This window comes from Lissotriton vulgaris, chromosome 7 (assembly GCF_964263255.1).
Source record: "Lissotriton vulgaris chromosome 7, aLisVul1.2, whole genome shotgun sequence".
NCBI lineage: Eukaryota > Metazoa > Chordata > Amphibia > Caudata > Salamandridae > Lissotriton > Lissotriton vulgaris.
The window spans coordinates 219,167,455-219,186,292 of NC_141695.1; the positions used below are offsets into that span (position 1 = coordinate 219,167,455).

The following is an 18,838-nucleotide window of genomic DNA, read 5'->3' on the forward strand; positions in this document are numbered from 1 at the left end:
TTCACAGGCCTGGGCAGCTGGCACTCAATTAAACTTTGGTTAGAACCACAGATCGAGGCCAGGTTCTAGCAAAGTCGATAGTCGTGAGATTCCGCTTTGTGGATGCAAGGGCTCAACACTACCAAAGTAGGAGTGAGTATCACTTGTGAGTGGCAGGCTTGAGTTAGAGCTCCAGCAGTCTAGGTGTGCGAGATACGTGACAGCTGCCAGGTGTCTGCATGATGTGTGACACCTTTATATAACTCTGGCTAATAAGACAACAAATGCATTCTGGGACTTGTAGTTCTGCAACTAATATTGTAAGTTTAGTCTTAAAAATCCCAGAAAACAAAGCGCTGGTGGCCAGCATAGAGGCTTCCAGTAGTGAAGGCTGTCCCCAGCAGTGCTCAGCCACTCACACAATAAGGTTCTACCAGCGTGAGGTTTTCCCAGCAGTGCCAGGCAGTCAGTAGGACTCCAAGACTTCCTACAGCAGCGCCTCATCAATACACTACTGCAGAAGTGTGAGCTTCCCCCAGCAGTGCCCAGAAAGCCGCACAATACGACCCCAGCAGTGTGAGTGGGTTTTCCCCCAGCAGCATACACTTTCTCCAGCAGTGCGCACTCTCTCCAGCAGTGCAGAGTCAGTTGCACAGCACACCAGAGTGTGAGCTATTCACTAGCAGTGTGAGATTCCTTCATCTGTACCCTGTCAGTACCACGGGACCCCAGCAGTGCCAGCGTCCTAGCAGCAGTACCTAGTCAGTAATACAATAATATCCCAGCAGTGCCCTGTAGATGCTTTGATACTCCAAAGACAGGACTGAGAACACAAAGCAGCCCTGGCAATTTCCAAGGACCAGCCCCTGGGGAACCATGGCCTGGCCCTGGGAGGCTGGAAACGCTTGCTTGCTGCTTTTGCTACTGGGGCCGATATTACAGCAGCACAGTAAAATCAGCCCCAAGTAACAAAACCGGCCACTAGTAACAAAACCAGCCCCCAGTAACAAAACCGGCCCCCAGTAACAAAACCGGCCCCCAGTAACAAAACCGGCCCCCAGTAACAAAACCGGCCCCCAGTCACAAAACCGGCCCCCAGTAACAAAACCGGCCCCCAGTCACAAAACCGGCCCCCAGTCACAAAACCGGCCCCCAGTCACAAAACCGGCCCCCAGTCACAAAACCGGCCCCCAGTCACAAAACCAGCCCAAACCGCTGCAAAACCAGTCCCGACCCTTCCAGCCTCCCGGGGAAACGCCCGATGCCCGATACTGCCAGTCTGGCCCTGAATACACCCAATCTCACCTCTCCTTGGACAGTTCCTTCACACTGGAGGGCCTTTCTGTGGCTGGAGCCACCTCTTCGGCCTTCGCAGAGAGGGGGCGAGAAGGACAGCAGACATATTCCACTCCACGGAACCGGTCGGGCACACCGCTGAACCCGCTGGTGCCACAAGTGAGCAGCATCCCGTAGCTGTGGAGCTCCAGCAGCTCTGAACCACAGGCCTGTGGAGAAAGAGAGAAAGCATCAGGCCTCTGGCAAACCATGACGGTCAGGAGCAAGCAGAAGGCAGAGGCGCTCAGTCAAATACCAGAGAACCTTTCCCAGAGTCCTCTCGGTGCTATTCTACTCCAGAGGTGCCCATTACACATTTGGATAAGCTGGTAAGGTGAAAGTGGTGGTCAAACACTAAGCTGCCTGGGGCCTCCACTTCTGCCTTTCTGCCCACAATCAGAGTTCAAAACACTACATGAAATTTTGGCCAGTGCATTAAAGCTGTTAGATCAGGTTAATACACTTCTAGTCGTCCTACTGCGGACCACACAACTCTTATGTATCGACTGACCATGTGTGCTCCAGCCCTCAATGGTTTCCGTCTTCCTTAGACAAGACCTAAGACCTTGACTGAATCTCTTGCTTATCATTGCCACCCACCACCTAGTCTCACAGAATGCCTCACCTGGGCCTCTATTCAGGCAGTATCCAAGTCTGACTCCACCCTGATTCCCACCCAGACTTCTCCATTGTCATGGACTAATGCCCATCCACTGGTTGCCCTCCTCTCACCCAATGTGCTCAGACACAACTGCTCTGTATGTGAGAAACACAAACCTTCATTCCCACTTGACTTCTTCCTATCCCATAAGGCACCTCAGCAGGGACAGAACAGAGAGTGTGCTATGGTGAGTGTGCCCTCAGATGACTGCACAATATTCAGCACTGAGTGAAATGATAGACACTGCCAACAACTTTACAAGTGGCTCCTTTACGCCCAAAGCTCTATGGAGCTGGTTTAGCTCCCCTTCAAAAGGAACCAATGCCCAGACAGAGTCCTTCACCCATTTGGCCAAACCATTCCCACCTCTTCCAACTTGAACAACTGCAGACTGCGATGATTGTGGACACGACAATATGTAGTTTGTATTGGTGTCGCTGGTCATTCATGGAGTTACACAACAACTCTGCATGATTCAGCGGAGTTCCGTCAATAAGCGGAAATAGGCACGTTGCGCTGCTGTGATTCAAAGCCTGTAGCGAACAGCACCGCGCGGTTCACCAGAGGGGGCCGCTACTTGAGCTGATTTTGCGGCCGCTTGAGTAGAGTTTATACTGGAGTGGCAGCCTTCTGACCACGAACGGTTGTGACTGCCGGCATTAGAAAAATGTTGTCAGATGTCCTCCTAGCAACTGGAAAACTTGCTAGGTGACTCCAAATATCGAGTGTGCTCGCCAAATTACCAATCTAGAGCTGTGTGCGACAAAAAATTCTGCCATACGGTGATTGGTGGAATTTGGCCAGAACTCCACGTTACAAGACTAACGCAGAATTGCCAAATTCTGCCAATTCCGAAGGTGGAATGGAATGTTTCGCACACCCCTAGATTGTACCTTTGAACACACTTTAACTAAGGCTAGGCTTGCATGTGAAAAGTATGGTCAAAGTTAGGGTGAAAACACCCCTTGGTGTAAGTTTCAGTCCAGGGCCTTTTAAGCAACCTCGAGTCACTCTCAGTGAGACAGTAAACATCCCAGTGTGAACTAAGATCAGGAGTCTTGGCTTTCTGTGGAATGCTGATAGGTACATGAATTCTCAAACTGTGACAAAAGTTAAACCATCTCATTTATCAGTATAGAATGACTCTCTCTTCCTGCAAAAAAGGATGCAGAGATTTTTCTAGTCCTATTCGAAGAGTGGATTGCACAAATGCATGGTAAAGTGGGTGCGGATATCTTATTATCTGCTGTGCAACATACCACGAGCAATGCGCTAGATTGCTCTTCGATTGTGCATCGCCATTCTTCCAATTTGAATTTCATGGAGAAAAAAACCTAAAAAAGAATGCCAAATGGCAGTGTCATGTGTGAGCCCTTCAATCGACTCGGGCTATTTAACCAAGAGGATATTGTGTTCCGGGTCTTGTAGTTGTACTTCTAACCTTGCTAGTATGAGCTCAAAAAGCAACAGCATCCAAACTGTCAATTCAAACACAGTCTGAACCAGTCATATAGGTCGCTAGACTCTAGCTTTAGACATCACCTTTACTTAATCCGCAGCTCCTGCCATTTCCCCACCTCCTGCAGCCTCATGTTATATATGGAACTCACCCATATCTACTCTATAACCTCTGCCAGCCTCACCCTTACCTTTTTAAACCCTTTGATGCTGATGGCGAGCTCAGCTCGTCATGCAGCACACTGGTCGTGTGCTGATGACGAGCTGAGCTCGTCATGCAGCATGGGGATCAGTATATTTCAGCACCCAGCGGGAATTGCCTTAGCAGCCAAGGTGTTAAGGATATATTGACTTCAACCTTACTTACTCCCCACCCCTGCAGCCTCACCCTTACCTCCTTCCACATATCCTGACCTCAACGTCATCCTTACCAGTCAGAATGTTACTTGAACACCACCCTTGCCACTATCCCAATCTAGTAGAAACCTTTACCACTGCCTCACCGCCTGCCTGTAGCTCTACACCATGCACTGTGACGCCTTTTCCTAGGGTTCCAGGGCGGTCAAGGAAATAACTGTTGAGACTTTTGTTGATTACCACTGGGCTCCTGGGTCCAGAGCACTGTGGCACTCCGACTCAATGACCTAGAACTCCCCGTTAGCTCTTGAATACCTTAAGATATGGGGTCAAGCACTCAAACCTTAGTCCAAGAGTCGGTGCAAGGTTAAAAAGTCAGACGCAGTCTGATGCTGAAGATACGACTTATAAAGTGAAAAAGTGTATGTTTTTTTATAGGCGCCTCCGGAGACACTTTCTGGTGATGTTCAGTGATGGTGAAGGGGATGGGGGTAATATTCTAGTGTCAGCTACCACAGTCCTATAGAGTTGACTAGAATCCGGAGTCCAATGGTGAATGGCCTTAGGATTGGAGACCGGGTTGTCTGGTAGGCTAGGGTGCCAAATTCTGGTTGCTTTACAGAACCCAGAAACTCATGAATCGCTGGCTAAGATCACAATTTTCTCGTAGTGTGGGACAACCTCGTGTGCAGGTCAGGAACCCTCAACAGGGATTTGAGAGTCCAATGGCTAGTTGACCACTAGCATAGACAAGGGAATCTTTTATTGAGTGAAAATCCTGGAACTGCAACAGCTAAAATAATTCAATTAACACGTCCCGGATGAGGACGGACTACCTCTACTAGAGATTCTGATCACAAGAAGGTGATTTCTAATTTCCACTGACGCAGCAAGCAGGGTGTCTTCAAAGACAGAGGAGACCTATGCCCAGTTGGCATGGAAAGGGCCAGCCCTGCGGCAGTTCCCTCCTGACTCTTCTGTCTCTACTCTCCAACACTGGTGTATAGGACCACTTTGGTAATAAGTGGAATCCATCAAATGACTCAATGAGCAAAGAATTCTAGTACTTAACCTTCCATGGCGGCCAGGTCTGGCCAATCAGAAGGGCTGCTTCTTGTGAATTTCTTGAGGGTCCTGTAATGCTGCAGTGTGGGGCATAACATGTGTATTTGTACAGCGCATATTCACCCGGAGCTATCTTGGCGCTGAATACCAGATGTTTATTGTTACCTAACTCAATGGTACTCATTTTATCGACCTCAGATGGATGAAAAACTGAGAGGACGTGCCAGGATTTGAACCTGTGACCATGACATTGAATACAGACACCTGCGATGGATGCATTAGTCCACTGAGCCACCAGACCTAGCTTCCAGGTTCACTGTCTAATGCCCAGTATCCTAGGCATGCTGCCTGCTGTCCTTGCCAAAGCCAGTGTTACGCTGGCTTAGGTACATATGGAATGGTTCCAGACAGGAAGGCCAGTGCACAAGGGAATGATGTTCAAGCACAGGAAATGGGGTGGATGGCTTTCATTCTGGCCTCTTACTTTAAAAGCAAGGCATTCAAAGCAAAGGGTTGCAAAAGACACGCTGAATAACTCCCCACCCCCACCAGGATTACCTGGTTTATCTAGGGAGGGGTACAGGAGATGTGTACATGCTGGCATCTATGTTCACAAACAGACAGCACCAGCTCAGCAAATTGGAGAACACCATCTTGTACAGCACTTGCATGCGAGGTTCACCAGTTCAAGCGCATAGAGTAAACTCGACACATTGGTGCAAGTACTCTTCATGCATGTCCCAGACAAGACGAAGGCAAAAAGTCCCAGTTTTGGGAGCCGATCCAGATTTTACACATTAACACCTGGTAGGAAGTTAATCACAGTGATACATGCCAAGAGGTCTGTGCCCCTGACTGGAGATTATGCTGCCATCTCGGTCAGTCTCCTTCAGCCTGGGTAGAGAGGGCAGGAACCCCTTTCACAATGAGGTCTGCACTCTCGGTACTCTTTAGACATCAGAGCCCAGATCTGATGCCTCAATCATTCTCACAGGAGGGCCTGCAGTGGGACATGACTCTTGAGCTCCCTGGGGGTTAAAAAACAGAGAGCTTTCATAAACATACAAGGGCAGGGTGCCACAGTTCCATAAAGCCAAGCAAAAGACATCAATGCCAACAGACACACTTTTTGTTCTCCACAAACTGTGCCAGCATTGTTCTCCCTTGGCCAACCCGTTGCTGGCTTTGACCTCACCTCTGCCACCATCTCAGTGCCACCCGCTTCCCTCACTACATACCGCTCGGTCGTACATCTTTCCCCGCTCATCACGAGCCTTGCACTTCCTTCTCCTCAGTTAGTACCAGGATTGTCCTTACTTCTCTGCACCCATAGCCAGCTGGTACTTACTTCTCGTGCGACACTCTGCCAGAACATATGGGTCTCACATACGTCCATCTTCTCCTGGTGGAGGAACTTGCACTTATCGGGAACTAAAAGTGCCTCGCTCACGTACTGGTCAACTGTGAAGAGAAAACAGACCAAATAATTAATGACTGTGGAGTTAAAGCTGAGCATATACTCGCGGACTGCTGGTGAAAACACAGATAAAACCAACCCTGAATGTGGAGAAAACAGACCATATGCTCCCAGACTCAGGAAAATAATACACAGTTTGCTGACAGTGGGGAGAAAATAGACCATGCTCTCACTGCCTGTGATGAGGAAATAGACAATGACTCACCAACTATGGCAAGAAAATAGACAATGCGCTCACTGCCTGCGATGAGGAAATAGACAATTACTCACCGACTACGGCAAGAAAACAGACCATGCGCTCACTGACTGCGATGAGGAAATAGACAATTACTCACTGATTATGGCAAGAAAATAGACCAATGTGTTCACTGACTGCGATGAGGAAATAGACAATTACTCACTGATTATGGCAAGAAAATAGACCAATGTGTTCACTGACTGCGATGAGGAAATAGACAAGTACTCACTGACCATGGTAAGAAAATAGACCAATGACTCAATGACTGCGGCCAGAAAACAGTCAATTACTCACTAACCATGGCCAGGAAATAGACCATGCACTCACTGACTGTGGGGAGAAAACAAATTAACAAGCTAAACTATGGAGAAAATGGCAATTTACTCTGAGCATGGATATATGTCAGACCATACACTCAATAACAGTGGAGAGAAAAGTCAATTCATATTAACTGTGAGTAATGAACAGTCTACACTGCCTATGAGGCGGAGAGTAAGAAGCCACACGCTCACTGACTGTGAGAGAGACAAGAGGACACGCACTCACGTAACCGCCCGCGGGGAGGACACAGAAAACACAATACTCACTCATTTGACTGTAGGAAGAAAACAGAGCACACACTTACTGTGCGCCGAAAATACACCATGCACTCTCTGAGACAAAAATAGACCACAGAGACACTGAGTGGGTCAGGGAAAGAAAACACACACGCTCTTGTGGATTGGACTAAACGACAGCTCGAAGCTTTTGGTTTTCTTCCCAAAGTCTATGAGAGTAACTAACTTATCTTATAACTGGGAAGGGCATCTAAACCCTCCCCCTCAAGGAAGGGGTAGGTGGGTTACAGCAAACAATGGAAATCGCCCGAATATTCATCTGACAGGCTGCAGTGGGGAGGTTAACCGTAGCCCCCATGAGGCACTGAAGACTGCCTCTGAGGGAGTTCTGTAGCGGCTATGCTCATTATCACAAGGAATTTCAATCTAAGCACTGTGCACTCTCTGGGGAAGTGAAAAGGCCATCTTTACTTTGCACCATCTCATCTGTGGGATGTACCCTGATGTGAAATTATAATGGAGACCAGAATAAGCATAGTTAAAGTGAAGGCCCCCTTGAACAAATGCTATTAAAATATGTCTGGAGTGCGTGTGAAATGTTTTTTAGCTCTCACTTGACAGTGATCAACAGAAAAAGAAATTTAGGAAGTACTACTGAGAGACATGCTTTTGGCCCCACCCACATATTTAATTCGCTTAAGCACAGCATTTGATTGGATAGAAGTTGTGAACTTCCACTGAAAAAGAGCGTTTGTATTGCACTCTTTTCCTTATGGGAAAGTTTATGCTCGTTACAGCAGTACTAAGTTGGTAGTGGTGAAAAGCCAAAACTCAAGCGTATAGGACTGGCCTATTTATTATGAAAAGTTACGAAAAAGGAAGTGGGGCGGGCATTTATAATTAACATATTTTGTTAAAGCTAGTCGGCCTTCATGGGTGACTTGTTATCACTCTGTGTTAAAGAATGTAGCAGGCACTGTGTTTCTTGGAATCTTCCAGAGGAAGAAATGGGGAGAGGATGTGGCCTACCAGTTAGAGCGGTCAACCTCAAAGCTGGGGAGCTGGATTCGGGTCTCGGCAGGGACGTTCCCCATCCTGCAATTCTGGCCAAATCACTTAATTTCCCGTGCCTAACAAAAATGAATCTGTCAGTAATGCAACTGGTACTCATGTAAAGCACTCGGATACCATTGGGTCAAGTTTGCGCTATATAAAACTCCTCCCCAAAAAAAGATAGGAGGCAAGATTTGCCGTCATCTCCTTTGCCTTCTTTCTGGGGCCAAAAGATCTGCACTATGATCATTTGTGTAAGGCTCTTTTAAGAGGGGTTGTACCTTGTTTTGTTAACTCTTAGTTTTTAGTTTATGTGTTTGTACTTTTCTGATGGTTTGCCTGAGGGCGGTCTTGTGGCGAGGCATAAGTGCGATACAGTAGGCCTGGGTTGGTTATGGTAATAAGCCAATGATAAAGGACATATGCCAGACAGGTATTTTGGCTACAGTTATGTCAGACTCCATAGTTCTGATCTGTTTATTGTGAACAGTTACAACAAAGGCAGTAGACACATCTTATTTATTGTGAGAAGCATATTTTGAAGCTTATCTGACTTTAAAGGTGGATTAGTATCAGTGTGCTAAATCATGGTCGAAGCCTGTAGACCAGTTCTTCCTAAACGTTTTAGCACCACAACAAGAAACTTTTGAGACCTACCTACCTACCTTTTTGAGACATGAGACAGGTGATTTTTTAATGTAGCTGAAGGTAGTGCACTGTAATTTACAGATAGCACACTTCCCATTGAAATAGTAACTATTTTGAACAAATATGCACTTTTATTGATACAAATATATTACGCATGAATGAAAAAGTGTGGAAATCGGGTTTCTGTGAATATTTGTAATTTGTGCATCACCAAGTAAAGTGTCTTGATTTGATTCTATTAAAATCTCTGTTTCCACCAAACTTCAGAATTACCAAAAAATGTTCTTCATTTTTGCTTTCCTACTTCCTGAATGCATATAGTTCATTTAGAGGTAAGTACATTTTGTTGTATGCTGCAAACAAATGACTTCTACATCCTTTCCTTTCACACTTTCTGTACTCCAGGAAGATTGTCACATAATTCACTTTAAAAGCCCCTCCCACTTTGCAGTCAGAGAAAGAAAAAAATAGCATAAATTACCATGTAAAAAAGAATAAGCGGCAATTTGACATTGACCGCTATCTTTGAAGCACCACAAACGAGAAAACATACACACAGAAATAAAAGGCACCTTTATATAATTCTTGGACATTTCCAAACCACCAAAAATCAGCTTGCGCCCCACCAGTAGGTCACCACCCACAGCTTGGGAAACCCTGCTGCACACAAGTATTTTATTTTACACCTAATCTCGGATTACAGTTATAGGCAAAGCTTTCGCTGTTGGTTACCATCTACGACAAATACTGGCTGGATTTGCTAGACTATTAGGAGGGCGTGCCGGACTTAGATGTCTGTCATACTGTAGTATAAAAAGTCATAGAAATACATGCATATCCATCCACAGAGGAATGTTGGGTCAGCTCTGTTCTGCCATTGGTCTGCTCGAGTGTCATCAACTTTCTGCTTCCACTTTTTATAGTGTACAGCATCCTACAGTGGGTTAGCCCACTTGAGTTGTTGGCTGTATTGCTTGTTATGTGGCATTTTTCCAGATCACATGCACATCCACCAGAAAACAATCTTTATCATTGTTATTGCATAAATCTTGTGCCACACAAGGGGGTGCAAGGCTGACAACACATCAAAGTCAGATTTATCAAGCCGTGCAAGGCCGCCTCGTGTGGCCCTGAATGGCGTGATAAATCTAGAGCAACACAACGGAAATTACGGAGTTGCGTTACTCTGCGTCAAAGAGGTGTTCCGTAAGTGGAGCGTGGGCATTCCCACACATTCACCCATGGATTCTGGTGCATTGCCAGATTTACCATTACTGGTAGGCCTGGGAATGCATCAAAATGCTACGCTTCCCCTGGTGAGGAACAACGATGAGAAATATCTTGATATCTACTAGTTTTAACACTTTCTATGTGTGCCGAATTATGCAGCACACAAAGTAGGAGGAAAATGCCCGATAGGATTGTTATTGTGCAGAAAGGGGCCCCTCCCTTCACAAAAACAATTCTGCTTACAATGCAGGCACCCTTGCATCAAGGAGCAAGGGTGCCTGCGTTGGTGCTAGGCAGGCAAGAGTATGCCAGCGTATGGAAACGATAGGACGGCACTGTAAGATGTTAAATACGTCGCATTCCTGCCCTTTCATGCAGGTCAGCACAGCAAGGTGGCTTGCTGCCTTGTACTGAGTAAAAACTGATAAATGTGTCCCTATGTATGCTTTTTTGATGGTGGGTAAGTCCTTTAATTGACCTTGTTCTCCTTCAATAGGGTCTGTTTCATTTCTTTACTTCTTCATTTTAGAAGAACAACGGAAATACAATGCATAATTGACGGATGGTAGCAGTGCTTTTCTTTGCACCATTGTTTTCATGCAAAATACATTTTTGCATCCGGAGTGCAATAGAGGATGCATTTCATGCTAAAATACAGTGCGGAGTGCTCATTTTGCATATTTACGCATCGTTTTCCCACAGTTGTGTAATTATGCAAAAATAAATTATGCAGAAGGCTCTGCATGTGGCAGGATTGCCTGTAGGCCAGGCCCTACATACAACCCCGTGGGTGGCCATCTGCCCCGCCTTGCATAGCCTTTGGCCATGCGGTGTGCAGTTGACCGCAGACCTGCGTCCAACTGCACAGGGCAGCTCGTACTTCGCACAAAATTGGGGTTGGCCACTGTGTCTGGCCTGCCCCAAGGGACACTCACCCCACTAGATATTTTATTTTATTTGATTGTTTTTAGATCCTGTTGGACACTTGAATCCCCTCCCTCCCACGAAAAAAGGTACAGGGTGTTATGGTCCCCCTACCCTGCCCCATTATTTTCGTATTTTCAGGACACAGGGAATGAGTACCTATGTCCTGTAAGGGCAGCCGCAACATTTCTCTTCATATTTTGGCCAGCCAGAGCTTGAGCTCCCACGGAACTTGTGGGAGTTAGGTGTCTGAAGGGGGGAAAGCTCCCTCGTCCAAACGGATAGCTCTGTTATTTGAAGTTGCTTGCCTCGTCACTCCTGTGAGTCACCTATCTACCCAAAATGCATAGATATATAGATAGATATATAGATAGATAGATAGATAGATAGATAGATAGATAGATAGATAGATAGATAGATAGGGTATATATCCCTAATTTCTCAAGTGTTCCACACCAAATCACAAAAACACACTTTCCGGGTAGAGATATAGATTTTTGGCAAATTTTGTGCAATTCCATTCAGTTGTTTTAGCTGTAGCACTGTTAAAAATCCCCATAGAAATTGTATGGGGAAATTGATTTGGGATTCCTGCCATCCCCACCCCTCATTTTTCTCAGGCTCTGCCTGTCAGATCACCCTAAAACTTTCCAGGATCTTAGGTGCTGAACTTTTGTTAGAAAGTTTTGTGAAGATTTGTCAAATGGTGCCACAGTTATTCCTGATCAAAAAATAAGCGAGCAGCAGCACAGGCCAAGGGTGACGGCCCCCTCTGGATAAGAAAAGCAAGCGGGTTGATGATGTGGTTAAAAAGGCTGCAGTACATGCTGCGCACCTATAGTGCATTGCCAATTCTGTAGGCCTTCGCTTCCCCCACTACGACAGAGCACAGGAAGTGGGGGAAGGGGAGTTATTCCATAAGGGGAAGCTAATCTCTAAAGCTACTATCCACGGCTGTTACTTGCCTCTCAAACTCCCCGAACACACAAAACCTGTCTGGGGGTGCCTTCGAGGCTTTTCCCGTGCTGGGAAGAAATCACCTTCAACCGGTGGGTTCTTACCCACTTTTACTGCAACAAACTCAGCTCAACACCATCAAATATATCACACCACAAACACACCTTTTGACGCACCCATCTGCAAGGTCACCATAGAGCCAGTACCATCACAGCATGACAGAGAGGGGTTCAATCTCTATAATTTTTAGTCCCCAAAAAGGATGGATCCCTAAGACCATTCTAGACCTCTGGCCCCTCAACAAGTACATTCTCTCAGAACACTTCCACCTGACTGAGCTGCAGGAGGTCATCCCGTAACTGCAGCAATGTGACTTTGTGACTGCACTCGATCTGACACTCACCAAGGCCACTATTTCCCTCCATGACAGGCTGGGATTTACCATAAATCTTACCAGATTCCCTCTCAAGCCCTTCAGATTCAGCTCTTCTTTGGGGCCTTTCTCAACTCAGTTACCAGGCAAAGTGTACCCCAGCCAACCCAGAGAGCAGGCATTCAGGGAGTGCTAGCTCTTTCAGCTAGATTGTTATCTCACAGCCAGACGGCACATGCATCCTCTTCTACAGTGCCAATTGGCACAATCGTCATAGATGGAGGGTCAGTAGGAAGACCTAGTGTTGACGCGGACCGTCACCCATCACTCTTCACTGGCCTTTCATGGACCCCATTGCGCAGGTGCCCATCACCACAAATGCTTCACTTTCAGGAAAGGGAGAGCATTTCCAATACTCCGGTTTAGCTTACATTTCCATATGCCGCTGTAATAGCTTATATGCAGATCAGGAACACTCTTCATTGTGTAGAATCCCTGTCATCAAGGCTTTTATGGAAGGACTCAAACAGGGCACCCCACCTAGAGTGCCCCCTTCCCCAGTCCATTACACACTTGTCCACAGTCTTCACGATTGCCTGTTGTGGGTGGATCCGCATGTTTTATCCGTGACCTCTTGTTTCCTTCCCCCTAAAAATTACAAGTAGAGATGCCACTGTGTGCTAATGTGATCATGATCTTATTATTAAACCCAATAACAACATTATTTATGTAGTGCACCCAATATATCCTGCATTGTTGCGTTCAGAGATTGTTTTGCATGGTTTTCCCAGAGACCGTGAAAAAAGTTAATGTTGATTATATTTTTAGACTGAAGGAGTTTGGGAAGAACACAGATGACGTGGTGGCTTGTCTATTATTAAATTGAGCTGATCTTCAGTGATTACTCTGTACTATATCTGGGTCGGAACCCCGACTGAGAAGGATCGAGGCAGTAAGAGGATTCTATAAATTCAGATAAGATCTTATTGGTATGTTTTTCTACCAGTTTACTCTGTAGGGGGAGGAGATAGATGGGCAATAGTTGGTTACATCGTCAGAAGGGGCTTTCAGATTTTTTCTAATGGGGACAATCGGCTTTCCACTCCAGAGGGAGTCTGCCATCCTTCATGGAGCTGTTCAAAATTGAGCAGATGGAGGCGGCAAGCTGCTTGGATAGTAGGGAGGTGGTTTTGGCAGGACTGAGGTCCAGTGGGGACCCCGATTTAACTATTTTTAAGAGAGATTCTACCTTTTCTGGAGTAAGTGTCGGAAAATTCTCTAGAGTTGCAGATTTTGATGTGGATTGGGGATATTCTATTTTCATTTTAATGCCTTTCTGAAGGTCCCTGGATGAGGCGATTGTGCTGTAAATTGTTTCGATTTTCTAGGTGGGATGGGATGCTATATTGTTTTTGGGACTTCTTCGGTGTCGCAGGCCTTAGGATTAGTAAAAGTTTTGAAAATCTGATAGAGCGTTCTAGGGGTGTTACCTGCTTGTTTTAGTTGCGACACGATAAACACTTTACGCACAGATTTCAGGATTTTGTGATATTGGGTCTGAGCTAGTTTAAATCTTTCTTTGTCTTGAAGATCGTGAGTAGAGCGCCAAAGGCGTTCTAGTTTTTTGCAAAGGCTTTTTTCGGTACCATGATGTCTGGCTTCATTTGGCAGATATTGGACACTGTTTTAAGGGATCTAGGCAGTTGACAGTGGTTTCCATATGGTCATTGAAGGCTGTTAAGCGCTTTTCCACACTGTCAGAATCAAGATTCTGTGGTGGTGTAAACATATCTTGAAACTGGTTGGGCATTAGTTTCTGTCTGTACCACCCTTTGGGTTATGGTTTGGGAATAGTAAGTTCCTTTGTGCCCCTGATTTGGAATTCGATCAATGAATGGACGGACCAAGTCAAAGCTCGGGTTGTTCCACAAAAGATGTTGGGGGAATTTGTTAAAATTAGATCTGGCGTGTGCCCTGCTGTGTCAGTGGGCTCGTCGTTGATCTTAACTAGATCAAGTGTTGACAGGTCAGACAGAAGGGAGGATGCCTCCTGATTGGCAAGGTTTTCGCTATGCACGTTGAAGTCTCCTAAGAGTAAGAAGTTTCAAGTCGAGATGGCATGTGGGGAGAAAAATTCCATCAATTGTGTGACAAAGTTAGAGTAAGGTCCTGGGGGTCTGTATACAAGAGCTCCTTTCCAACTGAGTTGAGGGTGTAAGTCAATTCTGAAGACCAAGGTTTCCATGATATCATTGCATAATTGGTCTAAGATGAAACACTGATGGGATCTTTATAAATTATGGCTACTTCCCCTCGCATCCTGTGTCGTCTATCTAATTTTCAAATGTGATACCCGTCTGGGAGAGCCACTGCAATACTTTCACAGCGATTGGGCAAGAGGTCACACATTAGAGCCATTTCTTTGCATGCACATCATGTAATTTACAAATTGGTACTTGTTGATGAAAACAACGGAAAGGGTGTTTGTTTGCATGATGCGATGGCCACAAAAACATTGCTATTGAAGATAGGTAAATTATTTTGATTTTTTTATTTAAACAACATGGGATTTGCAGAAGTGCCATCAAAGTTCCATTGCCCCTTTGGTGATACCCATGGCCTTTGACCCATTTTGTAGCAGGATTTTGCTTTGCACTTTGTAGCAGAAGCTAGAACTTTTCGCAGTCAGGAAAGATGCCTGCAGGATATGTTTGGAGTCTGCACATGAGCAGCACCACTAATGTCACCTCCTGCCCCAGATAGATTCCTGCAGCCGAGCTTCAATAAGTCTTCACTAAGTACTCCAAGACTGAGGTGTGATAATCATTAGTATAATGAAAACATGTGCCCTGAAGAAGGCTTAACAATATTAAGAGGGCTGAAATCCTGGCAATTGCTCAGATCAACTACTTAGGATTTACATTGGCTATTTCTACCTTAGAGCAATTGCTGTTCATGACCTTAACTCAACTACAAAACCTCAAAGTTTAAACCTTAATTTTTACAACATACGTTGCTCATTGGTATACATTTTGTGTCTAACATATATGACGCTTTGCACTCTGCTTTCTCCACTTGATTTTCACACAAGGTTTACATGGAATAAACTCACAACTTATGAAGGTAATGCTCTACAGATAAGAACATATGTATTATTCAAAAGTTGCAAATATCTTCAATCAGATTGAGGAGGTATGTAGATCTATATGAAATGTATCTGCAGACATTTATGGTAGCACATCTTGAAACACCCCCGCTGCAGCAAAGCAATAAATTAAGCCTTGCAGGCAGTAGATTAGTATTTATTGTAATTGTATGCAGAGGTTCAGGAGGAAGGGTTTCAATTAATGATTTAAGACTAAATGCAAGACTTTCACAGAATTTCGGCGTTTGCGAACTCATTTTCGCAAAATGGTATGTATGAAAGAATTTGGGTGCAAAATAAGGAATCGCAAAATTTGCGATTCCTTATTTTGCGATTGCATTTAAGGAATCGCAAATTTTGCGATTCCTTATTTTGCAATGTATTAAGCAAAAAAAAAAATCCAAAATGCCCTTAAGGAATTGCAAATTACCACCAACTTCTAGTTGGTGGTAAGTTGCGATTTCCTTGAAAAATGCACATTTCAGCATTTTTCAAAGTGCCATGTGACGCACATACATGCCCTTAGGGCATGTATGTGCACCACATGTGCACCCATACTTATTTCAGGGGTGCAACAGATTGTCCTTTGTACACCCCTGCACCCTTGAAATTATTTTCAATTTGCGATTAGCAAATTGCGAATCGCAAATTGAGAATAAATTCCCATTCCTGCCTATGGGCCAGGAGGCCCATAGAAATGAATGGGAAAGTATTACTTAATTGCGAATTCGCAATTAAGGAATATCAAGAAATCTCTAAAAAATTGCGATTTTCTTGATACATACCAATTAGCGATTCTGAAATAGCGATTTCTTAAAAATCGCTATTACAGAATCGCTAATTGGTATCTTGATACATATGGCCCTATGACTTTTGCTTTCATAAAACACCTGTTCCTAAGGCAGACCCTAGGACGCATTGATGTTTTGTTTTTTTATAACACATTTGATTAGATTTTAGTTATTTTAGGACGCATTGATGTTAAAACTTCCTGGAATTCCTATCTAGAGGTACAGTGTGCCAATATTATCTAACTGTGCCAAGCTTCGCTGTCTTTAGTAGAAAGTGCCAATTTACTATATATCTTTCAGTCTATCTTAATCTTGCTTGACCTAAATTCTGAAATCAGCATTCATCCATTGTGCCTCCATTTTCGCTCCAGCCTTCAACGATTCTCATCCTTCAAATACCCAGGTAGTTTGGCCAATTCTGTATCGGCCACTAAAGTTGTCCTATTCTCAGATATTTTAGGTTCTCTCACGCTGGATATTGGTGGTTTATCTGGTTCTTATCTTTTTATTGCATTGTGATGCTTATATTTTGTGTTAACTATTACAAACACAGGATTTCAAATTGGACTGGATCAACAACTCCTATCAAACAATTCGAGCTCTTTACATATTAAAAAAATGGTTTCTGACTTGTGCAGACAAATTCTTTAACAGAATAATTCCAAAAATATTTTCTTCGGAATAAAAGATTCGTCGCCAATGGATTCAAACCAGAAGTAAAGGGTTGGAGAGAGTGTTTGCATTAATGGTGAGAAGGAGGCGCTCTGGCAAAAATTTGTAGGGGTTGAGCCTACTTAAAAAAATGACATGGCTTCAAGTTTAAACAAAAATACTGGGAGACTTAATATTGTACCCAAACTATTCCATCTATGTTTGGCAAATCTTTAAAGCTTTACTGATCTATTCATCTTAACTTCATCCATAGACATTCTCACATAGGCAGATAATGCCACAAATGAAAATCTCCCTCTCAGATATAAAATGGCAGCTGCTATCTGTGGCCAAGTACCATTGGAAATATGCAAAAGTGGCGAAGTCCAAAAATGTGAATTTCTAGCATTTGACGGAAAAAGAGCATTTGGTGGTAATGGACTGTAGAAGTATAATTACATGGCAGTGGAGGTCTGACTAATAAAAGCGGTTTAAACTGCAGAGAATCAATCGAAAGTGTATCTCGCACATAACAGTGAACCATGAATTGTCTCGTCCACATTAGTCGCAAGCATGATCAAGATTTGCTTCAAGCACGAAAAGCAAAAACAATGGCTCTTCTTGATTCACAGGTCCTCCCAGTTGACTGAAACAAACTATCCAGGGCATGCTGATGTGTGAGGATTCTGAACCCCCTGAATGATCCCTTACCTTATCCATACTACCCGTTTGGCACCCAGGTACCTTCTATACCAGCAGCATTACTCACCCAAACACTTGTATGGGACCACGATATGCTGGCGAACTCTGCACTTTGACCTCCCATTCTTGCACCAGTTGCTGATGGTGACTGGTTGAGCGGACTCAGCCACGCTGGTAATCTGGAGGTCAGGATAGACCTAGAGAAGGGCAAAGAAAATTTCAATCAGAATCCAAGCAACCAAGTGAGCCAGAGGAGGAGGAGAGGGAGGTGGGGGTCAACATGGGCATCTTCAGACAGTGGGATACAGAAAAGTAACACATTTAGGATATGGTATTAGAAAGTGAGAGTGATGCGTGCTGTATGGATGGACATCACAAATGAAACTTAATATTAAAGCGAAAAACACATTTCCCCTCACCCTTCAATCCCTGGTGAGCAGCAAAGTATGCTTAAAAAACAAGAAAAACTCATCACCTCTCTCCCCACCTGGGTCTCCACCAATCCTCTGAATGGACACCTCATCAATGCTGTAACCAAGGCCCTTCATCATGAAACCTGGGATCATATTGATCCCATGACCTGGGAACCAAGGGACCCTCAAACCTGGGACCCTCATCAATCCTGGACCTAGAATACTGTTGACCTGGGACTTCTGACCAGTCAGCCATAAGTTGGGCTCTGGGACCCGCAGAACCCTCCAATGAAGGATCCCTAAATCTTTGGACCTAGGAACTCCTGGTCTAAATCGCCATGCATCTCCATTAACTATCTCACCAGGAACCTTCAGAACAGAGCTCCAATGGACATTCTGTCTGGACATCCCTTGAGTCTAATAAGGGCCCAATGAACCTGCCGATCAGGGACCTTAAGAGCCCTGCAACCACAAATATACTAGTAATTTAGGAGTAAGAATAGATGTGCAGATGGAAATTATTGTAGATTCAAATACTGTCCTCCATAAAAAGCTTTAACATGTTTGCTGTGGAGCAAATTTCCCTGCTGTGCGGGAGGAATTTACGCATGCGGAAAATCGGACGGCCCCCAGCCGTCCGTCGCACACGCCCACCGTGACGGCAGACGTCTGGGGGCCGTCTAACGCATGGAAGACGTTAATGGATGATACACTGATCAGTAATCCATTTTTCAGGACCCTGGTGTATGCAGATATAACTGATGAAAGCCCTTTAAATGAAGCACAGAGTGCTGTCCTTGACATATTCAGTTATAACTTGCTCA

At 44.7% G+C, this 18,838-nt stretch overlaps 1 protein-coding gene across 2 annotated transcripts in view; it reads right to left on the reverse strand.

Annotated features, from left to right (window-relative positions):
• Window positions 1-18,838, reverse strand: part of APLP1 (amyloid beta precursor like protein 1) — a 244,753-nt gene that overhangs the window by 94,507 nt on the left and 131,408 nt on the right. For both annotated transcript variants that reach the window (XM_086929990.1, XM_086929991.1), the window contains exons 3-5: window positions 17,669-17,798; window positions 6,204-6,316; window positions 1,285-1,484 (exon numbers count right to left, since the gene is read on the reverse strand). In XM_086929990.1, the coding sequence (XP_086786116.1) occupies window positions 1,285-1,484; window positions 6,204-6,316; window positions 17,669-17,798 (443 nt within the window). The remainder of the gene's footprint in view (window positions 1-1,284; window positions 1,485-6,203; window positions 6,317-17,668; window positions 17,799-18,838) is intronic.